The sequence below is a fragment of the Limanda limanda genome, chromosome 21 (assembly GCF_963576545.1).
Source record: "Limanda limanda chromosome 21, fLimLim1.1, whole genome shotgun sequence".
Lineage (NCBI taxonomy): Eukaryota > Metazoa > Chordata > Actinopteri > Pleuronectiformes > Pleuronectidae > Limanda > Limanda limanda.
In genome coordinates, this window is record NC_083656.1 from 15,358,208 (window position 1) to 15,374,374 (window position 16,167).

Consider the following 16,167-nt stretch of genomic DNA (forward strand, 5'->3'; position numbering starts at 1 on the left):
GTGATGAGGAGAGAAAGAGAGGAGGAGGGGGTGTTCATCTGGCGCGTCTCCTCCTTCTGCACCTAATTAAGCTGTGGAGGTCCTCAGCTTGTCTCGGCCTCCTTCCCTTAATCACTCATTTCCACACTCCTTCTTCTCTCGCTCTCTCTCATTTTCTTTTTGTCTCATTCTATCTTTGTCTCTATCTTTATCTAGCTTTACCTCTCTATATATCTTTACTCTATCTCTGTGTTTATCTCTACCTCTATTTTTTGTATCTATATTTATCTCTATCTATTGTTGCCTCAATTTTTACCTCTCTGTCTTTATCTCTATCTCTGTTTTACCTCTATCTGTGTCTTTATCTTTTTGGGGTCTTTATCTATGCCTCTGTCTTTACCTCTATCTCTGTCTCTATCTGTCTTTATCTCTTTTTATGCCTTTGCCTTTATTTGTGTCTTTATCTCTATATTTATCTCTAACTCTATTTGTGTCTTAATCTCTATCTTTACCTCTATCTCTAGATCGATCTTAACTCTCTTTCTAAGGGTTATCTTTAGCTCTTTCTATGTCTCTATCTTATATCTGTCTCTATCATAACTCTATCTCCGTCTATATCTTCATCTTTACCTCTATCTCAGTCTCTATCGTTATCTGTATCTCTAATTGCCCATGTACTGTAGGATCTCCTTCTCACCCCAACGCCTCTCCCAGCTATTACCGCCTCATTTCATCTTAATCACTCTCATTAGCTATTTTTGTCTCCAACACTTTTCGCTCTCTAAGAATAATGCTGCCTTCGATTCAGACCCAGTCGTGGGAAATTCCCAACTTGTACAGTAGGTCGTAATTACATCCTCCAGGCATTCCAGTGGCACAACTCACAAAAACCATGGGAGAAAAAAATGAATACAATTCTTCTTCTAACAAACAATGTCCTGTCGCCTTGAGCTGCAGCAGCCTGTAATCAACATGACAATGTGTAAGATTGTGGCACTGGTAGCGAGAGAACTTTATATCTGACCGGGGAAATGTCACTAGTGTATTTTGGCACTTTTTAGTTTTTGACTTTGTCTTTTGACACACATTTACAGTAATGATATTTGAGTTTACATTTCATCAGTAAAATTTCTGTCTTTTTTTGTCATCTGTTCTACTCGTGAATCCAGCTGTCGTTCCTGAACAAGCCACAGTGTAGTTCCCACTCACTCATTACTGCAGCTCAATGCTCCACATGTTAAATCCTCAGATATCATTTACCTTCCAATGGAACTCGTGAGGTCATGGTTACATGGCACTTGGGCAGTTGGCACCTGTTTGCCAGATCTGGGCCACAAGTAAGCTATAGCGAGCAATACTGCATGTAAACCAAAGGTTGCCTGAATTCGTTTTTTGCTATTCGAGCCATTTGATACATCAGCCACTTTCGGTTCTCATCTAGATTTACACCTTGCAGAAAGTACAACATGATAGACAAAAAAGGCCAACCCTTGTTTATCAATGTTGGGGCCACATTTTCTATTTTAAAAATGAGCCACTTTAGGCTCACATCCATTTTGTTCGGGCCACAAGAAGGCTGGAAGTGGCACATCATTACCTAAGGTGACATAATCTGTATGCTATCTTGGGCCTATAGAAGCTACAGAGGTTACATGACATTATTCAAAAAGTAGCATAAAGCAGTGCAGGACAGGCATAGGCAAAGTGACACATTGTTACGATGAGGCTGTTGTTCCAGCGAAAAACCTCCCATAGCCTCTGCCATTCCTAAAATGTCAGAAAACATGTCATAACCCGTTAACTCTGCCCTCTTAGAAAAGTCTGAGGTAAACACCACAAGAGGGGGCAGAACTGATTGTTCAAGAAGTTGACAGCCCTAAAGAGCGTGCTGCGCTTTCAAGGAGTTTCTTTGCATCATCTCCCTGTTTGAAATCTGAATTTCCAACTCTCAGTCTCCCCCTGAAGGCCGCCCCTTGTCGCTGCTGTAGCAGCTGTGCTACAGCAGCCGGGCTTCCCTCCTCCCAGTGTACAGAGGATAATAGCCTTAAGCCCTACACTGCAATTGAATCAGAGAGTCGGCCTCAAGTCAACCACAGCTGCTCTTATTACAGAGCAAAGAGGGAGGGAGAGGCAAAGGGGGACGGGAGGTGGGTGTGAGGGTGTGTGACATACAAACACATACACACAACCCAACATGCAGCTAAAATGAAGGAGCCAATGCTCAGATAGATCTGAGACACCCACTCAGAACCATTCCAAATGAGGCTGACCGAAACAGAGATTGGGGTCGCGTGAGCGGTAATGAAACACTGAACGATGAGGGACACGCCGACAAGTAACCAAGATGAAGCAGAGGGAGGGAGGAGTGATGCACACACACACACACACACACACACACACACACACACACACACACACACACACACACACACACACACACACACACACAGATGCACAAACACACCAAGAAGCCAAAAGGAGACAGCAATAAAAAAGCCTACGCTGCCAGTGTTTGGTTAAAGCCTGGGGTTGGAAGACAGCGGTGAGGCCACACTGTGCTACTGGGTGTGGCCCTGGGTGTTGTTTCACTCTGACTTTATCATCCTCTTTTTGTTATGTTATCACAGAGCGGGTTGTCGAACTATGGAAACAGAAAAGCAGCGTGAATGTTTGAAGCCACACAGCAAGACGAGAGACACGGTGGCACTCAACCATAGGTTTCCTCTTTTGGTTTAGCCATACACACTGCTCTCTGTTGCTGAACACTTGGCTGGCACCATGACTCCTCTATACACAAGCTGTATATCAGAGCTCGATCGGTTGTCAGGCTGCCCCCTCTAGCTTAATGTGAAGGAGAATCTGAATAAGTCCCTGTTAAGGTGGAGACATGTGTCCCAGACAAAAATATCAGGAACTCCTGTCAGTAAAGACCAGCACCAAAAATTTTAAAAAAGCAACATCCCTTTTAAATTGGTTTTACAAAAAAAACAACATCACACTAATAATAGCTGGAATTACCACACTATTTATGTCTCCACTAACCAGTGCAGTTTCCATGTACATATGTCTACATATAGAAATATTAAAGAATTCTCTCACCGTGTTCCGGCGATATCACATACACAAAATACGCATATACATTTGCTTTTACCTTTGACAACAAAATTCTATTCAGGTCATCCTTGAGTCTACGTTGATTCAACTTTGCCGTCATTGGCTGTACTGATCCAAGGTGATGGAGACTAAGTTGAACCAGTCTGTACTTTAAGAGCTACAGTCAATTACAACCTGACTGAGCGTCACTTAGAAAGCTTATATTATATTATTCTTTTTTTCAGTTTGGTTTTAATTAGGTATTTGATGCTATAAAAACAGGATGAAAGGCCATGATTGACAGCTGAGACTGACTCGCTCATGTATCGGCTGGGCTCCGCTACTCTGGCTCCCAATGACTTAATTGGTGCAAGGTGGCATGCATATTTATACTCACAATATTGTGGCTTACTTTCTCTATAGTGGGAGGAGGTGGAGACATCTTTGGTCTATGGTTGCACCATGCTGCTCTGCTGGAAGTCAGGCATCAATGTACTTGTGTCTAGACTCAAGGAAGTAACTGAACTAACCATGACCCGCAAACAGTTACCAGGGCGGCTAGCTCGGAGCATGCTCCTGGCTACAGCAGTGCAGCTGATCCCCTGAATACATCATGAAGCTTTAAGCACAACCTGAATTCAAGGTCACACAGATGGCTTGTGCTGGGCCTCCTAAGGGGCGACCAGGGTCTGAGGCTGCAGAGACACCTTATGTTGAATATGAAATCAGTATCACTCATGACGATATATTTCTTCCGTCACCACTGAGGTCAAATAATGTCTCTGAGGATGAACCCTACTCTGAATGCTAACAAGTGCTAACAGGATCCAATGTTTAGAGAAAGCCTTTAAAATATTGATAGAGACGATGATCAAAATTTCATATTGGTGGGGATGGGCTGCACTAAAACAGACCCGTGGGTGGCTGCTGAAGGTGTGACTGTGGACTTAGCATTATTTATTGATCTCCAGCCACTGACTGTGATGAGCCGCATCAGCTACAGATGTATTGAAAGTTGAATATCTCAGCCCAATTCAGCAGCTCGCTTCCCTTATATTCTCTCCAACATTTTACTCATGTAAACTATCCCACTCGCAGCCACAAACTAACCAGATGTGAGCAGGAAAATACTGAAGTAGAGATGTTTTCTTTCAGCAACAGTCCAGTGGCTGCAGCTCTCGTCCTTTAATCAGGAGAGAGACAATTACGTTTGTGTTCATAAGGAGAGGATTGTGACTGACTGAGGAGACGTAGAGCAGACAGGTGTTTCCCATGTGTCTGCCTCTGTCTGTCTCCGTCTCCCTGCCCCCTTAGCCCGCCCTTACCACTCTGTCACTGACAATTACCACAGGGCCATGATGTCATCCACTAATGGTTGTGTGAGGAGCTGACAGGACAGTGGCGTATGCAATATGGATGGTGACCCAGACTGTGGTCTGTCTCTTTGTCTGACTTGTCTCAGTCAGTGTTTTTGTCAGTTGTTGAGTCAAAGCAGTTTTCAGAAGACGAGCTGCTGTGAAGGTGCAAACAAAATGATCTAATTTTGTTAATATTATAATTATTATAGTCAGGAAGTGTTTTGGCTTTTTCTCACACATCTTACAGAATCTATACACTTGTATTTTAGTCAATCCAGCTGTCTGGACCATACACTGTATATAAAGATAGATGACGTTTCTCCACTTCTCCACTATCCACAAATTAAGCAAAAATATCCTGAATACAAACGCTAGCTGGTGCGTTTCAAGCCAGCATTGGTGATCGAGGGATGGAGTCGCAGTACCGAGGTTGTGTTTATACTGATACTCGACCAATCATGATTCAGTGTAAGCTGTCAATCATGTTTTTTAACCCAGTATTTAATTTCATCTCGGCCCCAAAGCCTTGTTGTCCCATCTGACGAGAAATTTTCTGGGGTTTTCGTGGTTGATGCCCTACATCTCCTCAAAAATGTGTAATCCTGGTAGCTATAAAACAAACAAACACCGATGAAAATTTTACACAATAAAAATTTAACTTACGAGAAAATCTAACACAAAAATACTTATTTCACATGTACAAAAGTACATGTGAAATAAGTATTTTTGTGTTAGATTTTAGCCTAACATTACGGCAGAAAAACGCAATAGTTGCCACATCGAAGATAGTCTAATAGGCCTTTAAATCAATGGTGAGTGTCTGCCCCTACACTGCCCCTGCTGTTCGTTTGCATATTGCATCTTGTGGACAGGTATGCAGGATACGTAATTCAGTCAGGATACATATGTATACAAATAAATCTTTAATTTTAAAAAGGAAATATCCCCGAAGCTGAAAAAATGTAGTGTAAATATTTCAACTGTGACAAACCAGTAAATTCCATAAAGTTGATGCTGTGCAGATATGTATATATGTATTACAGAGGCCACAGAAAGAACTTACTTTAACTTCTTAATTGCAGAAGCATGTGTTGCATGCTGTGCATGGTTGAAGTGTCACATCCATCATAATCTCAACTCCCAGAGGTTCATCATTAAGCAGGAGCCATTTATAGGCCTCTGCTCTCTGTCCTTTCCGTTTCCACTGTAACACTGCTGCCTCACAACACAGCCGAGTCAATACCAGGCACTTGTCCCTTTTAATGAGTCTATCTACCGAGATCTTAATCCAGTCTACTCAGCTCTCTTCAGCTCAGCCAAGTGGTGAAAACCAAATGACACGGACCTCCAAGGTTATTCCCTGTTAAGACTGTATTGAGTGTTCGTACGAAGGCAGATGACAGCGGAGTGAAAAGGCATTGATTTTTATCTGAAGGTAAAGGGGAGTAAACTATGAGCAGAGGCTGTGGCCTTCATCCTCTTAGCAAACAATGTCTTCTAAGACAAAAGCGCAGCCTCAGTAAAACAGAAAAAAACAAGAGCTACTAGAGCTCCAGTGCTTTCTACCCAAATTATACAAAACAAGATGCACTCTGTGTAGAAACCTCTACTACTCATCACTGGCTGTCTGTTTCGACTTCCTGACACCAGGCCACACACTCTATGACTAGTGCTGGTTTAAATGTAGCTTACAGAACTGCATACATTATCATATGGCACCGCAGTTTTGCATTCTATAATATAGTTCATCTAATAATACATTTAATGAAAAGCCAGCAACTTAGTTATTATTTTTATATAGTTGGTGCCTACAACATATGGAATAACACTATACAAATATTTACTGAAATTCAAATGTAACTTGATTTACAATTGATGTTTTTTCTGTTAAGTATAAGTTAGTAAGTATGTACGTAACAGTATATAAACATAATTAATGATGAATAAATCCCCTCCACAGAACCAGAATATGCCTTATCTGCTATCTTTGATGATGGATAAGAGTCTTTTTTGCCATAAATTCTTCATGAGTGTCTCACTCAGACATCTGTGTTAACACATGCACCTCCTCTGGAAGAAAATATGGAGGAACTGCAGAGTCCAGTGCATATTTCTGAAAGCAGCTTTACATGCATTTTACCAATTTTTTTTCAAACTATCCAACACTGTAACATTATATATACATGTGATAATTAGATTAAGCATAATTAATCTCCAAATATGTTTATGAGTAATGTGGGTGGGCCAGTGGCGTCCAGGCTCATTCCCGGCTACGTATCTGCTGCATCATCCATCTTTTTCCTCTCAGTTCGTAAATGATCCACACAGTCCTCACACAGGAAGACAGTTCTAACCAGGCAAAGCGTAGTGTATGACTCAAGGATCTGCGTTGGCTCAGGGGGGATGGGGTTCCTCTCCAGGTTGATCTTCTCCAGTTTTTTCAGGCTGGAGAGACAGTGGGGCACGCGGGTGAACTGGTTGTCAGAGAGGCCGATGTGGCGAAGCGCCTTCAACTCGACGAAGGAAGCGGGAAGAGCCGTCAGCTGGTTCAGACCCAGGTGCAGAGTGTGGAGCTTCTTTAGCAGGCCAATTTCACTGGGGAGCACTGTCAGACGGTTGTTACACAGGTTCAAAACCTCCAGGTTCTCCAGGTGGCAGATCGTCACAGGGACCTGCTCCAGCTGCAACACAAACAGGTGGCCAGTTCAATCTTTTTTTTAGCATTATAGGATAAACTACAGCTGTGGTCAGTAGCTAGGTCAAATGGCTAAATCACAACCAGATAATTTTGCTAAATTTCTTTCACCACATCGTGCTGACACAGTCACAGGTGGTGCAGGCGCTGATCTCCATCATGGCAGCAGCATTCATAGAATCACTTACTGTTTGGCAATTTGCCTTCAAAGTGAAAGCACAAAGCATTAACAAAGGCCAAGCAAACAGCCCATTCCAAATAGACAGGTAAAGAGCTGACACTGCATTTGCTTGATAAATTGCAAATTAGTTTGTTCATCCTGTGTGCACCACCCAAGATCACAATATAAATACAACTGGTTCAAAGCCCCTTTAAATAAAACCCTGGTCTGGTGTTTAACCATTCGAGCCCCTGTTTAAACAGAATGTCATTCTGTATCAGTAGCAAAGTGGTAGAATCACTTAAGTGTGTGTCCTTAGCTCACTGTAGTACTCACAAGGTTGCTGTGCAGATCCAAGACGATGATGTTTGGCATGTCATCTAAATCTGGAAGCTTTCTGATCAGGTTCCTGCTCAGGTTCACCTCATCCCTGGCAAACTTCGTCAGGATTTTCTTTGGCACGGTGGTGATCCCCATGAAACTGAGGTTCAGGCGCCATCTGTCGCTGGAAATAACTTCCTGGCCTTGCTGAGCCATTTTCAAGGTGACTGATTTACCTTTTTTAGACTGTTTTTTCTGTCCTTTGACCATTCTGCTGCTGGGAGACAAAATAGTCTCTAGGTGACAATGTTGAATTATGTATGTGACAGAGGAGTGGACAGTTCAACATGGCTCCAAGATTATGTCAACACAACGGTTGAATCTTTTATTTTTTAACCCCTAACCCTAACCCTTTTCTAAGTTCATACATTTTTTGCCATGGCGTTTGTGAAGCTCTTTCGTAACCTTGCTTCAGATATTATTATTACCATCAAAGACAAGAAGCATCTCAATCATCAAAGGTAAAATGTGAGACCATAGGTACTACATCAAACAAGAACACATTTCAACAGAGATTTTGCCTTTATAATGGGTTACATCGTGTGAATAGGCCCAGAGGCTACTCGCGCCTGGTTCTCGAGTTAGAAAAATGTCTCTTTAAAAAATGTCATTTCTTGGTGAACTATCCCTTTAATGAGTTGATAACCAGCTTGTGTGACCACTTAGCGTCGTTTAGAACATTGTACTATGTTCTAAAATAAAATTACTCGACATTGTCCAGCCAAGTAACGTTATCATTCTTTGTTGGATGACAAAGTAAATTCACTAACACTTTACAATCAGTGAACACCACTCCTCAAGAACAATGCTATGATGGCTCAACAGGAAAAGCAGATTAGCAGAATAAACAGAATAAAAAACAACACTATAAAAGTAAAAATGGTTTCTTCCTTACCTATTAGAGTTTCCAGTAACTTCAACCTGTATCTCTGTTAGGCAGCTTTGCTGTTGTGGCCTGGACTCACTTCACCAGCAATTGGACATTTGTGTTAATGTGTTGCCAGGCGACTGTTGTTTGGTTTGCATGTACTTAAAACCTGGTAGCAGCTAGAGCAGGGAAGTCTGTTTATCTGTGTTTGTAACTGGAAGAAGTGATATTTCCTTTCATTGGCATTTCTGGGTCTCTAAACTGAAAAGCAACAACTGTGCCTGAATGTTGTTGTGGACTTTAGATATACTCCTTTGTGGGTTTTTTTTGGGACTTCTTGTTGTGTTTATAGACTTTATCCATGTTGTCGTCCTTGTGTTTGGTTCTTGGATTCATGTCTGTGCTTGAGTTAGTTTTTTTTTTCAGTTTTGAATACTTTTTGTCACTTTCTGTTTTGTATTTTTACTTACTTACTCTTTATTCTCATTTCACTGCACTTGATTTCCTGTCTCAGTCTGGTTTCCCTCCTTCATTTATTACTTTCCCTGCCATCATTAGTTGCATGTGTCTTGTCTTGCCAAGTTTGTGTTGCCCTTTATTTTCGCGACTTTCTCTGTGAATGTTCTGGCATTTGGTGAGAGCAAAAGGACACAATCTTAGAGAGTGGTTGATATATAGTATGGAGGAAAATCAGGGCCTATTGATTTGTTTGTTAAAAGAAAATAGTTGAACTAGAAATACTGCTCTGCGGTTGTCGCCCCCTGATATCTATGCAGTTTCCGTCAATAATTTTTTTTCAGATTCACATGAGGTCATAGTGACCTTTGACCACTGAAATTTGATAAGTTAATCTTCTGAGTCCAAGTGACAACTGGTCAAAGCTTTTTTTGACCAACACATTTTTTGTAAGGCCCCTGTGTCCTTCTCCTTTCACCACCAAGATCTAATCAGGTCATCCTTGAGTAAGTGAATGTATCTAGCAATTATGAAAAAATTCCCTCAAGGCGTTACGGAGATATCGCATCCACAAAAAATGGGACAGACCGACAGACAACCCAACAACATACCTCCTTCGGCCTCTGGCTCTTGTTGGTGTGGAGCTGTAAAAATTCAAATTTTAAACTGAAAATTATTGTTTTGATCTTGAGCAGTGTATCTAAATAAATAAAAAAAATTCTCACAAAATGTAGAATTGAATAAAAATTGTATTTAAACCCCATCTTACACTTACACAAATCAGACAGGGATCGACCTTCGCCCTTTTAGTCCAGCTTCTGTGATCGTAAATAGTTTCCAGTGTGACCCATTTCAAAATCTATGATTTGATACAGCAGTTACACAACTGCAATGCACGCGCACTCACATAAACACTTGTTTCAACAGTGAGTATAATATATCACATCACCTCAGACATTACTCAGCGGTGACCTGAATTAGTCTGATGCCTTTCATATGATGCACTTACTCTTATGAACGCAGTAACACAGTTACTCAGACCTGCCAGAAGGTGGTGGTAACTCTGTATAAAAATAATGTTGCTCTAACTTGATATCAAAAACGTTCACACAAAGACATGCTTTTTAAATCTGGAGGGATTTTTTTACGAGGCGATTTTTGTTTTTACTCTTAAGAGTTAAAAATCAATTTTGTGAATTATTAATAAGCAGATTCTTTTTTAGGCCAAAGATTTATTTTCAAACATTTGTAAAATGAAGTACTTTCTTTAAAAAGAGTATTCAAAATGAAAGTACTTGCAGACTGGAGTCTATTCCATCAATAATGTGCTGACTATATTTTTGGTTACATACAAGAATAATGCAGATTCTGTCATATAAATAAAGAATGCTGCAGATGACAAAACTGATAACACTTTGTGATCATATTAAGTCTCGGCATCTACTGTATCCATTTGAGTTGCTTTAAAAAATATAGTATATGTGAACCTGTATTATAAGGAATTGTATAAAGGCTGTAGAATCTAAAGTACGGACATTTGCTTAGTACAGATACATGAAGTAAATCTACTTTATTACATCTGGACTGCACTGGCTGGAAGTTATCTAACTATGCACTTCCTAGATCAGGTATGATTCTCTATTTACATTTGTGCTTACTTCAAGGGCTTACTTTCACTATAAATGTAAGTATTTCAGTTGTAAGAGCTTTGCTAACTCAAACATTGTAACTATTCTAATCTTTTGAATGATTATGTACATGTGAAGACTGACTTGAAACATGGCAGTAAAGACAAGAAAAAGAAAGTCTGCTTGGGTCAGCACTTCGATTCCAACATAAGAGTAAAGACAGCCATGGAATTGTAGCGTGTGGAAAAAAGTGGCCATATTCTTTTGTAATGTTAAACTACAGAAAAACCCAGAGTCCTTTCGCCACTCAGCCCTGCCTGATTATTTCTTCCCTTTCGTGTGTGTTTCGGAATAATATGACTTGTTGGCCTGAGTCATTTCCCTCAGCAGTGTAACTTACAGGTCGGCAGATATGCAGGTCAGACTGGAGGAAACGGCGCTGACCTATAAATGAATGAGGTACTGCACACTCACTGCAGTTCAGATTACATCAGATGATAAGACATGTGAGCAGAGAGTGTGTGTATGTGAGCGAGAGAGAGAGAGAGAGAGAAGCAAAGAATAAAGAAAAAAGGAAGAAAAAATATTCATTTCAAAATGTTATTGAAACAAACTTTTACAGCATACAAAATGAATGCTTTGATCTTTGAATGCTTTTTTAAAATGTTTTGATCTTTATTGTGCATTTCTTTTGGATGCAATCAAAAGTGAGTTTCTAAGAAAACGCTATTCAAATTAAGTATTATTATTATTACTATTACAAAACTGGGTTAGCGAGGGTAAATCAAAGTTGTTAAATAAAGGTGAGCTGAGGTTCATCACGGTTGCTAACAACATGAATGCTGATTAAGGGGGTTAGCGTTTGCAATTTGGACACAGGGTGACTGTGAAGGGAGGCCAGTGACAAAGAATCAAACATTTAGGGACAGAAATAGCAGCTGATAATTATACGAATACAGAATTAATAACAACAGCTCCAGCACTGATGTCATTTGTCCTCATTTTTTTTTTTTTTACTATAAAGGATTTCCTGTCTTTCTTTCACTCACTAATTTCCTTCCTTCCTGTCTTCTTTCCCAGCTGCTCCACAGCATTTCCCAACGTTTTCCTGCTGGCTTCCACCATGTTATTGTACACAAACATCCCCCATGTGTCTTGTTCACTATGTATTATTTATACTCATAATGAAAGAATCAAGTGTCCTGCTCAGATTTATGACTCGAGACTGTTTAATTCACACAGCTCATGATATAAGTAGACTTTAAAACATTAAAAAGCTTTCATGTAATTCCATAAAATATGGCTTCAAACTAAGTGTGGCTTATTTACGTGGAGGATGATCATGTTTCCGATGTTTAACCTCAGCATCAATAACATGTTTGTGTTCATCTTCCCTGCAACGGACTGACACCATAGGCTGTATATTAAGATGGATGACATGTCCTCTCGATCGCTCACTGGTGCCTTGCTGGAGTAAAGATCATAAATCCTGCCTCCTCTATGTTAGTAAAAGGGACATAGATCAAACTAAAAAGTATATATTTTACTTACATTTAGGACATAAAAAGTCCTTCATCCCTCTCAGGGTCATGGAACTTACCACAGCGCTGGGTGCAGGCTCCAGCATTTAGTCATCATGAGGACTTTGTGATTCTCCCTCCCCAGCATGTACTGCACACTGTCTCTTCTTTATGCACTATTGTTTAGCCTTTCTAATTCAAAACAGTGATGAGTGATAGCTTGTTGGACATGCTTAGGAAAGCTGGCACCACGGGGGGAAAGGCATTTATGTGTTTACCTAAGCTTCGAGTGGATGTAGCTTTCCTTTTTTTCCCCTTAGAGACTGTTGAGTTGTCTTTGCTTCATGACTGGATCATTCAAAATTTCCATTGGTTGTTGGAATGATAAATTACCTGAGCAAGTGTTTTGGAATAAATCAGCTGTTTGCATACTATGATTTTACTTACCCAGTTTGGCGCACAGGAATGTCTGTGACCGTAAAGTGATCATTGAGGAAGCTGAGTGAACATAAAAACTAAAAATATGTGTAAGTGCTTTTCAATTGTTTTGCAGCAGTTTTGTGTTTCCTGACTTTCCACTGTGTGAGCTGTTAGTAAAAGTGTTGTGCTGTTTTAGCAAAGTCCAGACAACGGTTCATGTCTTCGTAACATTGTTTACATTTTATCAGGTTAGTTTTGGTTTCACATCGCAATTTAGGGAGCGCATTTAAGAATCGACCCTCGGACACACCATCGTATGGCTACGTCTGCTAGTTTAGCCACTTCCAGTCGGCTTTTAGGCTTGATTTTGTTTTGAGTTTTTAGGACTTAACTGAAAGGTCTGAAGATCTGGACCAAACAAGGAAGTTCCGAAAACCCTGGAGGAGTTCTACAAAAAGTTAAAGAATTGTCTGTCACAATGTAAACAAAACAAAACATAACTCCATAGTCAAGGGAATCCTCATTCTGACTTCATCGACGAAAGATTTGCACCATCGCCACTCGCCTCACTGACTGTCAACCATCTTGAAAATCACAGTAAAATGATGTCACCATTCAGAGGAGCCAACAGGGGTGAGAGGCATCCATCCGGTGAGCCTCAGTCAGGCTGTTTCTCATTAGTTCTACTTGGCCTGCAGCTCCATACGACAGTGGAGTGAAACTTAGCACTGAGAGACGACAGTCAGGTTGGCTACAGACTAATAATGAAATGCCTCATCAGTGCCTGCATGTCTGTCAAACACATCTAAGTGCTAGACTGAGATGAAAAAGCTGTTGGATTCAAAACAAGAGCCAGGCTCTCCGAGTTTGCAATAAGCTGTGACGTGCTTTCCTTTTTTCTAGAACTCTTTATTGTCACATATCTCAGAAGGGGGAATTGATTGCTTCTTTTGAGGCAGTAGTTTGTTTCCCAACAGGAGTCCTTCTGCACATGGGAGGACCAAACAGCTAGAAGCCTATTGGGTTCGGAGGCCAGCAGGCACTGTCCCAATGGGCCTAGTTCCGGGACATGACCAGCAGTGCTATATACTTACAGGAGGGATAACAGAGGACAAGGTCAACTTTCCAACAGGGACTGAAGGTTCCACTCTGGACACTGGATATGACATTCGATTCGGTGCCTGACTCTCATCCCTACTTCCTGTGATTTCCACTTGCTGAGGTCTTTCATTACGTTCTTTTTTCAGGCCAGTGTAGCTATGCATTACTTTAACCACACAGGATATGCTGGTTGTAGACTGTGTTCATTGTATTTCTATGGACTAACATGATGGCATGCATGGGAGAGAACAAGCACAGACACACACAAGGGCATCAGCTTTAACAACAGGTTTTGTTCGGCTGTTTTGCCGGTGACATCACTTGTTTTGTTTTTTTACAGGAGCAGCTGCTGTTGTGCTCGCAGACAGACGACTATAGCATCGTCTCATCCCACACCTCTGAAGTCTATCTGCCTTCCTTTCCCTTCCTTTCACTGTAGGCTCCTCCCACCATCCGAGTTAAAATTTCGACTTGAGTGGCTTGATAATTCAGAGCTGTGGCAATAGACTCTATATAAAGATGGCTGCTATGACAGAGGGGGACAAAAGTGAAGATGGGACATAGACCAAACTAAAACTTCAAAGTACATGTCACATTAACTTATCTCTAAAATTGTTTTCTGTCATTTTAGGCAATTCTTCACAAACACTGTATGTTCAAGTGCAATTTTTTTCGGTAATTTGGCTCTAATCTTTGATGCCATAAAAAAGGGTTGAAATGTGAAAATTGACAGCTGAGACTGACAATTGGACATCCATGTATCGACAGGACCTTGCTATTGCAGCTCCATCCCTCAATCGCTCCTTTGCAGAGAGGTTGGCGGTATCTAGGATATTTTGGCTTCATAGATAGTGGGAGTAAGTGAAGACTCATCGTCCATCTTTGGACTTCACTGATTCATGTTATCTGAGCAAAATGCTAATATCTGTACACAAAAATGCTCACAGAGACAGTGCTACCACTCTGATGTTAGCATAATGTTGACCACTTTCACTTTGGTAAGTATGCTCATTCAAAGTCAGAACAAAAGTTTCTGCCTTCTATGCAGAACAACTGTGAAATGTTATCATCCATAGAGCCGCAGCCATATCACTGCTAAAAATACTCTCTGGCAGCATAATGCTTCCATCATTCTTCATATTTATTTGATTTGCTGATACAAACACATCAGAAATGTACAAAATGGACAAGAGCCAAAACGTTGGAGTGTTGATGAATACAGAGGTCAGTGGTGGGCAGAGAGAAAGAGGGGAACAGAGAGAGGGAGAGCGGAGAGGCACCATTCATACATATGGTTCTAGTTAGCGAACTCCCATTAAGGACGTTGTGGTCTGGAAGAAACTTTACATTTCACAGTTTGAGGGCATTTCTAAGACGCTTCTACCCACCACTGAAGGGTCAGTTTCAGTCATGTTATACATGGATAATAAACACTGTGCAACTGAACAGAAGAGAACAATGAAACATCCAAAAATGCAGTGGTCAGCATTGTAACATAATATAAAGTTAGAAGAAAAAAGAAAAGTCCAAGCACATCGGGGCTTTTGTCACGTTAAATGGTCGATAGGTTGGTAGCGAGAATTCGGTTTGACCGAATTGTCATTGGTTGGACAAGTCGTCCAACCTGATGAGGACTGCCTAAATTATTTTACATTAATAGAACTCTCCTTCGGTTCCAATCCATTAAACATGTAAAAAAAACAAATAATCGGAAACGGTATGCTAACCTACTGGTGTCAGGATCTTACATCAACTTTCGTGCTTCAAGCTTAAGACTTTTGAATGTAAACATCAGAAGTAACATATTTCAATATGTTTGGTCTAATATTTGGGTTACATTATTATGCTACAAGTACTGTCTTTTATTTTTATTTATAATTTCACTCAGATCAACATGGCTACCAAGTGTTCTTGAAAGTTTTACAAAGGAGTGACTGAATACTAGTAGTTACCAGATAATTAGCTGGTTTGAAAACAGTAAAAAAGAGTTGGAGTTCAGAGACTTATTCAAGCATTACAAAGAAAGTGCTACTTCATCTCCATCTGCACGGATAACTTCATGTAAGATAGTGGAAGTCTTTGGGGAAGCTGGAATCCGGTGCCTTTGTGTCTGGGTTTCAAGTTCACTTTCCTTTGCTTCTTCCATGCATGAATCCAGAGGATCATGAAATGGAAAAAGACTCCTATGCACTTTAACACGGAAAGTGAGAAAGCAAGTAGACTGCAGCAAAGGTATTTGCGATTACAGCCAATGTGGCCTCTGGCTCTAATCTAAACAAAATCAACTCATATGTGACTTACATTAATGTGAAATAGTCCAAACACAGGTCTCAGTTTTGTCCCTGTTACCAGTCACAGCTGTTTATTTGGATTTACAGTATGCACCTCTTTGTGTTAGTCTACAAGGGTGTTTTTCCTGCATGCAACTCCACCCTTGCATGTGTGTAAACATACATTTGTCGCTAACAGCCAGTTAAGTTGATTTTGGCACCAGATGAAAGGGTTTCA

At 40.6% G+C, this 16,167-nt stretch overlaps 1 protein-coding gene across 1 annotated transcript; it reads right to left on the bottom strand.

Annotated features, from left to right (window-relative positions):
* Positions 1-6,700: 6,700 nt before the first annotated feature.
* On the bottom strand, positions 6,701-7,876 carry lrrc18b (leucine rich repeat containing 18b). The gene is made up of 2 exons (XM_061094446.1): positions 7,622-7,876; positions 6,701-7,111 (listed from the first exon to the last, which is right to left on the bottom strand). The coding sequence occupies exons 1-2, from the start codon at positions 7,874-7,876 to the stop codon at positions 6,701-6,703; spliced, it is 666 nt and encodes a 221-aa protein (XP_060950429.1).
* Between the last annotated feature and the right edge of the window lie 8,291 nt (positions 7,877-16,167).

Coding starts and splice junctions, on each gene's coding strand:
- lrrc18b (XM_061094446.1), bottom strand. CDS start 7,876: ATGGTCAAAGGACAGAAAAAACAGTCTAAAAAAGGTAAATCAGTCACC. Junction 7,112..7,621: donor TGGATCTGCACAGCAACCTT/GTGAGTACTACA, acceptor TTTGTGTTGCAG/CTGGAGCAGGTCCCTGTGAC.